At 36.4% G+C, this 9,917-nt stretch overlaps 1 protein-coding gene across 1 annotated transcript; it reads left to right on the plus strand.

Annotated features, from left to right (window-relative positions):
* LOC133852175 (outer envelope membrane protein 7-like) lies at positions 1 to 512 on the plus strand. The gene has a single exon (XM_062288868.1). It carries the CDS (start codon positions 135 to 137, stop codon positions 342 to 344), a length of 210 nt encoding a protein of 69 aa, XP_062144852.1. The 5' UTR covers positions 1 to 134; the 3' UTR covers positions 345 to 512.
* The last annotated feature ends 9,405 nt before the right edge of the window (positions 513 to 9,917 follow it).

The raw sequence follows: 9,917 nt of genomic DNA on the forward strand, positions 1-9,917 counted from the left end.
GGTCCCCCAAAGCGTCGGCTCCCACACGCCTCCAAAGACCAAAGTTCTCTCAAATTCATTTCGCCTAAAACGCTTTTACACGAAAATCCCATCGGCCTGCTGTTGAAAGGTTTTTCTTGAAGAAGAAGAGAAGGATGGGGAAATCGGCGGCTACGAAGCAAGCAATGGTAGTATTCGGAGCCCTAGCGTTGGGGTGGGCGGCCATTGAGCTCGCCTTCAAGCCCTTCCTCGACAAGGTCCGGGCCGCCATGGACAGGTCCGACCCGGCCCACGATCCCGACGATGTCGTTGCCGACGCTGCCCGGAAGTCGCCTGCTGACGGAGAGGCCGGCGCTGATGATTGAATGAGGTTCGAACAATTTTTAGGATTAAAAATTGGTGGAGATTTTCTGCTTTATTAAATTACTGTTTGAGAATGAGTTCATGTGTTCAAGTAAAACTGAATTGGGAAACATATAATTTTGATACTTGGGTTATTGGGTTTTTGATATGATACTTGTTTTGATAGTGTATTATGGCCTAAATTATACAAGCCCGGAATAAAAAAGAAGAAGAGGATATATATATATATATATATATATATAGAGTAATGCTGTATAACTTTTTTCAATAACCGGGGTATCAATGGGTTCGGCGGCTTCGGCCCGACTAGATTTTCGGGACAATGTGCAAAATGCCCTTTTCACACCGATTGAGTAAAGCTCAGGTTTTGACTGACGGGTGTGCTCAAAGAATTATTTGCACTTAAAGAGTCGAAGTTTAGACTTGATGCTTTATGAAGCACTAGAACTAAGTGACTTACACTCGAGCCAATCCCTTGGGATTATATACCATATTTTTATCCAATAAATATTACACAGTCTGAAACCAATTGATGTAAAAGTTGGTTTGGATTGACACATAATAAATCTCTCACAATAATGACGTGACAATTCTAACAAACTTTTGGATCAGTCATTGTTAAAAAAAAAAAAAAATAGTAATCTAAGGATTAGTTGACATTGAAAAACATTTGCATTGTGAGAGAGTTGTAGAGTAAAAATACAATATATAGAATTTCTCATATATATATATATATATATATATATATAGACGAGTTTAATTTGCCACTTGCAGCTAGTGGAAAATTAATTGTGAAAAGAGGTATAATTTGTGAAAGGATGAAGAGGTGTAAGGTTTTGCACAACACGAGGTTCCTTCATGTAAAGAACGGATGCTCTTTAGCTTTTCCTCAGAACAAAAATGTGAGTGAGAGAAAATTGTAAGTGGCATTTTCAAATAGATACCTCAAGTTGGGGAGGAGCTCCATAGAGTCTTAAATTTTTGCTTCATGGTATTTCAATTGTTTGCTTCCTTCAGGTTAAAGACAATGATATAAAAATAATGAAGAGAAGTTTAAAAACAAGAGGTTCAGTATGAGTTTAAACATGGGAGACAGCCAAAAATAGAAGAGCAGCTTTTACACCCAAAAAAAAAAAAAAAAAAAACCCTGTGGGAAGTGAGAATGAGAACTCTGAAAAAAGGAAAGTTTAAGAAGACATCAGAAAATGTAGAAACTGGGACATACAAGAGGAATTTCTGCTATATTGCAGCAATATGGTTGGTTGGGCTTGCTGCTGATCGATGTTTGATGATTGGTTTTTTTTTTTTTTTTGGTTGAACTTACACTTTATAAACCAAACACTGTAAGTACAAATCTCTCCGGTTAAAACAAAATCAACACAAGCTAAACTAGCCTTACAGTAAAGCAACTAGCAATCTACCAACAACACAAAACAACTACAATCTCCAAATCTGCATCAGCCGAGTAGCCATGGCCGACCTCCCACCCTTCCTTCGAAACAAATGTCTATTTCTCACTTCCCATTGAATTTGGGCAACAAGAGTTTCTTCGGTCCTTGGGGTATTCCCATGATACAAGTCATTCTTCAACCTCCACAAATGATAAACAGCAGCCGCCAAGCACAACTTACAGACTAGAACTTGCAAGTTACGGCCTTTAAGAGAACACGACCAACTCACAACATCGTCCCATTCGGTTGAAGGCTGCTGAACCAAACACAGGGCCATCAAATTTCTCCATATGCGCCAACAGAAGCTACAATGGAAGAAAAGATAATCTATAGACTCTTGTCCCCCATAACAGAATATGCATAAAGTGTTGCCCTCAAAACCCCAACAACACATTCTCTCCTTGGTAATGAGAGCACCCCTGAAAACAAGCCATAAGATAAACGCATGTCATGGGATTGCCAAGGGAAACCAAACCAAACCACATGACTCCAAGCAACTTCTGTAAACTTAGTCCTAAGATAGTTCCAAGTTTCAAAGCATAAGTAGATCCCTCTAGAAGCCTTTCATACCGGAATGTCTCTTTCCCCAATAGCAACATCAAACAACCGGCTCTGAATCTCCACAAGGAGATTAGATCGAGTGGGAGGCCAAACCCAAGGCCCATCAATAAGAACTGAGGAAACACGAGCATCCAGATTACTACCAGTGTCATATACAATGCGGAAGCCATAAGTGTCCAACAATCTCCCAGCTGGATGCATTCGATGATTGTTTTGTATTGCTTACCTTTTGTTTGTAAAGCTGTTGGATTCTTTTAAGTTTGTTTCTTTGTGTTTTGTAGAGTATGTTTGGTGTATAGGTGGGAAATGGTAGAGTTTGGTTGTTTTTGATATTGTTCAGAAGTATCAGAGTGTAAAGGCTATTTTTATGGTGAAATGAGAATTGGCAAGTTGAATGGAAGCTGGATTGTACTGAGTATAGAGGGGGGCTCTTAGAGAGGCCCGATCTCTCAAAATGGAAACAATTCAATCAAAATCTTAGTTTGCTCTCTTAGCTACCCTTCCCCTTCCTTAAATAAGCCAAGCGGTTAGAATATATTCTAACCGATTGCCATCTCTTCCCTCCAAAATGAACGACTAACCAACAAAGGAATACAAAACTAAAAGATGCTTCTAGGTGCACCGTTACAGGGCTAAAGCAGTAATTTAACATATATGAGGTGGACTTATTCTAGAAGCTATGTGAATATCCCATCTACTACCGAATTCCTTCCATCACTCTGGGCTGTATCCCTTTTGCTACCCGAATCCCCTTTGTCACTATGGGTTGTTGTTGTCCAAGCAAGCATTACAGTTGTCTTATCTAGCAGGCCCATAACACAGAGTTTTAGCTGAAGTGCTGAAGAGTTTGTGAAATGTGTTGGTTTGTTGAATGGAAATCTAATTCATCCAAAAAAAAAAAATTAATAATAATAAAAAATAAAAAAAAATAAAAATAAAAATAAAAAATAAAAACCAAGAGGGTCAAAGCATATTGTACAATGGGGACTATGGATAAATGGGAATTGAATGATATCATCAACCAGCCTGCAAAAAATTATGATAGACATTGAGGGCCCATAGAAATGGAGTGGAGGGTGAGAAGGTTGTCAGTTCTTGTAACCTACCTCTTAAAAAAGAGAAGACTAAAGATACGTTTAGTACGCGAAATGATCATCCCATTGAAAAAAATGATTAATTTTTTTTAGGAATGAAAAAATGTTGAATAGAATAGTTTGATGTTAGAACATATAATGAGGCTCTAAAACTTCGAATAGTCATTTCCATTACTCATGAGGAAATACATATTCCTTAAATTGAAAAATGACTATTCCTCTCAAGAATGGCAATTCCAAAGCTATTTCATTCTACCTTATATTTTCAATGAAAGCTATTTCTTTTCTTAATGAAATAGTCGTTCTGTGTACTAAACATAACTTAAGGCCATCTCCAGCAGTTGGAGTTAAAATAGCTACTCAAAAAGTACAAATCTATACTTTAACCACTGGCTATCTTAAAAACACTCCAACAATAATCTTTATTCCACTCTTCATTTTCTTAAAATATTGTTTTTTAATCTTTTTCTTTATTATTTTTTTTTTTTCACTTCTCCCTCTCACTCTCCGATCTCCCCCAACCCATCTCCCCAACCCCAACCCGTCTCATTTCTTGAGCTGATGAGGATCGGCGAGCGTCCAGATGATCGGCGGCGAGGAACCAAAACCTAGACGAGTCGAGGATCTGGCGGGCCCTGGAAATGACGATGCAGAGATCGGATCAGATGGTGACGGTGTAGTCGACGGAGGCGTGGATTTTGGTGTGGGGGAGGAAGGCAATAGCGTGCTGGAGGTCGAGCATCTCGCCCCGAAGCTTGTCGGGCTTGGTGTCGACGAGAATGAGCTCATCGGCGAGGTCTTGGGTGAGAATGACGACGTTGCTGGGGACGGAGGAAAGAAGGGCAGCGGCGGTGAAGGAGAGGGAAGGGGTTGGTGGTGTTGACCGAGAGGGCCGGAGGGTTTCGTTGGGCATCAGGACCGGGAGGGACGAAGAGGGAGAATGAGAGATTGAGAAAATATTATAAAAAATGCTTGTAGTGTTGAACAATGAATAGCCATTGTTGGCTATTTACTGTTCACTGTTATGAAAAAATTGTTAAAGTAGCTAATCTGCTGAAGAAAAAAAAATGCCAAAAATAGCTAAATTTGATTTAATAACTAAAGTAAAACATATGCCGGAGATGGCCTAAGTCATGAATGAAGAGGAATTAAATCCAGGCATTCATAGATTAGAATTGTGGGGCATCAGGCATGTATATGTCCTACAGAAATAAAGTCATCCTATATCTTCCACATGGTTCCTGAGCACCATTAATCCTTTGTACTCTCGTACCAAACTGTTTCATCTCTTTGCTTTTTCCACGTGGGTCTCTGCAAAACTTGTGTATTGAGTAGAATTTTTCTGTAGAGATTGGAGGGAAGGAGTAATTGAGAGGACTTTCATGTCCTTTTGCACTGGTGTGAACCCATCTGGTCCACAACCCAAGACCCAAGTATTCAACTTGCATTAGTGCAGTAGTAATGAATCTAGAATCCACGATTTTTAATGGCAACTGTCTTTAATTTTGCAGAGAACATGTGTCACATCTCACCAGCACACAACTTGAATCGATTATTGCATTGCTCTTAGGTTGTACAAGTGAATTAGTCCCGGAATTCAAATTGAGACTCAAGAGTAGATGCGGTTGCAAGTTGAGTGACTGAAAACTTGAAACCATTTATTTGTACTGACTAAAGGCACATGTATACATTATTACTAAACAGAAATGCCCTGCTCATCATGTCCATTTATTTGTCGCATTTGACACCGATTGATATGATGTGTTTTAAGTGGTTATTCATATTAGTTACTTACAATATATCAGCCTATGTAAAATATGTGTGAAAAATAGCATTATTCAAATTATTAGGGTAAGCGTGGTCAAAAATACAATCACGTTTACAAGCTCTTAAGTCTTATCACATAAAACTAGTACATTGGTTAAATGACTGCAAGGAGAGGGAGAGAGTGAAGGGAGATTCGAACTAATGATCTTCAACTTTATGAAGTGTGGTCTTCAGCTGATTTAGCAATCGTTCAGGATAAATAAAATAAATAAAAACACGCACTTTCTAGTATGGGCTCAAACGCAATCCTTGACTTATAACTACTTAATAAAAGAAAGCAATGAAAGAAACCATTCTTTGAGTTGGTTCCTTAATAATCATCAGAATTGGTATTATGGCATACGGAAGCAGCGATGTGGCACTTATTGAATGTATTTCCTTTCTGGTTTTGGACCATATTATATTTGGCAATATCCACATTCCACACCCCTGTTACAGGTAGGTTACTGTTTAGGGTTTTTTATGGAAATTAGATGGAATTAGGGAGAAAATAGAGAGAAAATATGCTGTAATTATACTTAAAGTTACTAAGAAAACATAAGCGGCAGATTCGAGGAGCCACCCTCCAAGGAACAAGTCCAATTTTTCAGATGCCCTGATTCTCTGCTAAACGAGACTTATATAGTGTCTCTTACAATGGCACTTCTAACCTTACTGAACGACAGTACTAAGGACTCATAAACGACTAGCTTAAGGGATAAAACGGCAGTTCCTTATTTAGTAATACGCACCGCATCAACCATCCTAGGACCCCCAAAACGCACCGCATGAGGTTTCTAGAATGCCTAGCTGAATGCCTAGCTGGACCGCCCACTCCCACGTTCTTGATGAAGCTACGTAACCCTCCTGTTCGACCACACAACTCCTCAATTATCTTTCTTCAAGCCCCAAGCTTGATTTCTCTCTCTCTCTTCGCAGAGCTGTGACAACCCCCCACATTTCTCTTACCATGTCCATGAAAGTCGAGACGCTATTTAAATACCTAAAGTGCTTCCCATATTAAATTTTGGCCCCGTTTGAAAACCCCCTTTATCTTCAAACTTTTGAACCACAAAGAGCCACGGGACTCTGCACCCCCAACCAAGCAGTCCCCATGATTAGATTGGGTTGGATATTAGACGGATTGAAATCTCCAATAATTTTTTACCCGTTCAAATAATTTTTAAATTATTTGGTCACTTATTCTGACAATGAGTTTCATATGAACTCTTTCATGAAATTAAAGAGTTAGAGTTGAAGAATTTAACTCGTTTAATTAAATGGGTCGAGTTAAAATTAACCTATATAGCCTTATACTCATATCTTGACACGATTCAAATCTGACACGCGAGTGCAAAATTACCGGCAAAAAAATAAAATTGCTGAATCTCAATCTACATTAAAGGTCTTGCCAAACCTATCTTTATTCTTTAGCAGAGGAAAAGAGTGGTAGATGCAGTCTGACAGGTAGGGTTGCTGCTCAAGTTCAATTCTTGCCGTTGAACGCATTTATACCGACATTCAAAATTGAATTTTTTTTTTTTTAAAAGAAAAGAAAACGGAAAGATATAAGTTTCACGAAGAAATATTTTTTCACCAGTAGAACTATTTCAGGAAGAAGATCTTAAATCTTATGAATCTTCGATACCTTCTTTTTTTTCTTTTTTCTTTTTTTTTTTTTTGAAAAAATACACATACTCATTACTTTTTTTTTAAATTACCATCTAATTGTCAATGTGTTATCAAAAACTATTAATTGTAGAGAAATGATTCTTTACCACCTAAATATACAACTTTTCACCACCTTGTCTATGTGGCAAGGTGGTCCCCCACTTTATTTTATTTTTTAAAAATAAAAAAACTCTAAAGTTAGTAGGGGATCACCTTGCCACATAGACAAGGTGGTGAAAAGTTGTATATTTAGGTGGTAGTGAATCATTACTCTTAATTGTATTAAGAGTAGTGATTCACTACCACCTAAATATACAACTTTTCACCACCTTGTCTATGTGGCAAGGTGGTCCCCCACTTTAATTTATTTTTAAAAAATAAAAAAACTCAAAAAGTAGTGGGGGACCACCTTGTCACATATGCAAGGTGGTGAAAAATTGTATATTTAGGTGGCATTGAATCATTATTCTTGTATTAATGTCCCTCTAAACTACTAAACAATATCAATGTCTTAATGACAAAAATAAAATTATATAAAAACAAAAATTATTTTTTTTTTTTAAAAAAAAAAAAGGAAAAAAAAAAACAAGGTTTTTCTTTTATTGATTTTTTAAAAAATTTTGTTTTATATAATTTTCAATTTGGGCCACCCTCTTAGATTTTCATTTTTCTCATTTTTTTTTTCAATCTTTCAAAAAATTTTAATTTCTTTTTTCAAATTTATAAAGGTATATTTGTTTTATTGAAACTTTTTTAGGGTTATTTTTGTCTTTCTTTTGGCTTTAGAGTGACATTAACATTTTTTTTTGGTAATTTAGAAGGAATATTGACACAATTTATAATTTTGGAGTACTTTGAAAATGTAGTGATAATTTAAGAGAAGTATGTGAATTTTCTTTTCTTTGGAATAAGATTAAGGTGCAGTAGCGCAAGCCTCAAGGATTCATAATGAACGGTCTAAATTTAGTCATATAAGCCTTCAAAGAAAACAACAATAAAAAACATAAATACAAATTAAGGAAATTAGCTGGGCCACTCTCTTGAGGTAGTCAGCAACCTGAAAAGTTGAGAAAGTGGTCAACCACTCAAAGGTTGTAGCCCGGGTGGGCTGACCACCACTTCACTTCCCAGAAGTGGCCAGCCACCGTGACCAGGGACACAACCCAAATTTTCATTTGGATGAGTCAAAGTATGAATGAGGGATCAAATTTATTTTTAGAGGGGTCAAGTCTAGTTTTAAAACCTAAAAATTATATATATATAACTTAATAAATTATTTTTAAAAGAAAATATAAAAGCCATGGGTCTTCCTTGGTTTATACATGGGTTTGTCCCTGACCATGACCACCTTCGAGGTGGTGTAACGCCTTCAAAATTAGGTAATGATTTTATTTAACTTTGAGAGTTACTGGTAGTACCTCTATAACAATTAGTAATTACCTAGTGGAACCAACATTTGTGAATTAATCAAAGTGAAAGAAAAGCAGAAAATAGAGGAATATGAAATCTGATAATCTAAAATTAATTAAGCCTCAAATAATGCTATCATCAAATATAGACCAAGAGTTATCCAAAATTGATTCTAATCTAAACAAACATGTTACTAGGGGATCGGACTATTCACTTGGCGTCTTCATCCTTGCGAACTTCTCAACTCTAACCAAGGTCAACCTGATAATTACTGACACAGCTGGGAGGTTCGAGACAGAGGAGAGTATTGAGTAAGTCTATCACTTAATAAATAAATCATTACAAAACTTATTATAAAATAAGCCTTAAGAATCAAGTTTTAATTGCGGAATCATAAACGTAAGTATTTTGTAAAAATGGCGAGTATTGTCCCCATTACTATGCTTTTATTAAAAGGTCAGGTTTTTTTTGAAAATATTTACGGAGGCATAATTCCAGTGACAACACTTATAGTTTAATGTAGGAGAAATCATGCTAAAATATATTTGTATATATATATGTCATAGTTCATCTCATATGGTCTACCCAGGATATTAACTCCTTTTCGGCAGGGTTGACGTATCTCAATGGACCTGTAATACGACATCGGTGCTTCGAATATGTACGCATACCATCATATACTAGCATCCTGATTCCTTACTAAGTCCGACCTCGGGTAGCCCACACCACTAGCAAAGTCGAAATCGTGACCCTCATTGAAGCATGGTGCGCCAGTCACATTACAACCATTGGATCCAATGCCTATTATAAAACACATTATAAATATTTGACCATAAAGAACAACCCGTATAATAGTAAACTCATGATCGTTTTACCGCACGTATCGGTGTACCATGTCTTACAATGCAATAATATGGTTCATTTACTAATTTTATAAAATAGTATACTCATCTTGGAATAGTTATCAAATACTTATGGAAATTTTACAGGCTTATAACATATTGTTTAAGAAAAGTAAATCATGCTCAGTCAATTGACATATCACATCTATTATGAACTCAATTTTGTAAGTATTTACTTACCTCGTTTGCTCATCCATAAACTTGGACATCTTGGGTTCCTACTACTACAAAATATAACTTAATATTAATAACACTCTTTAGTCTATACTAAAACCATTTTTCAGCATTTCTGGCATACTTCGAACGTTTGGCAATAAGGACAATTGTTCGTCTTGAGGGTGATGAATGTTTGTGTAAAGCTCAGAAAACGTTCGGCATTACCAAAATGCATGAAAATCTAAAGATAATCTAAACCTATTGTGATAACTCATAAACAAAGCTCCTAATAGCATAATAAGGGCATTATAAAACACATCACCCTGACTATTATGAAAACCAAGAGTGGTTAAAAGCTTAAATTTTGAAAATGTTATTTTCTTTTGAAAAAGGAATTAATCTATAAAGCTTGAATGTAATGAAAATTATGAAAACAATTAATGAACCAATAAGGATAGAACATTTAATAAAATGAAAGAATGATTAGGTAACAAGGGTTACCTCCATGAATGTGGATTATAAAC

The sequence above is a fragment of the Alnus glutinosa genome, chromosome 12 (assembly GCF_958979055.1).
Source record: "Alnus glutinosa chromosome 12, dhAlnGlut1.1, whole genome shotgun sequence".
Taxonomy (NCBI): Eukaryota; Viridiplantae; Streptophyta; class Magnoliopsida; order Fagales; family Betulaceae; genus Alnus; species Alnus glutinosa.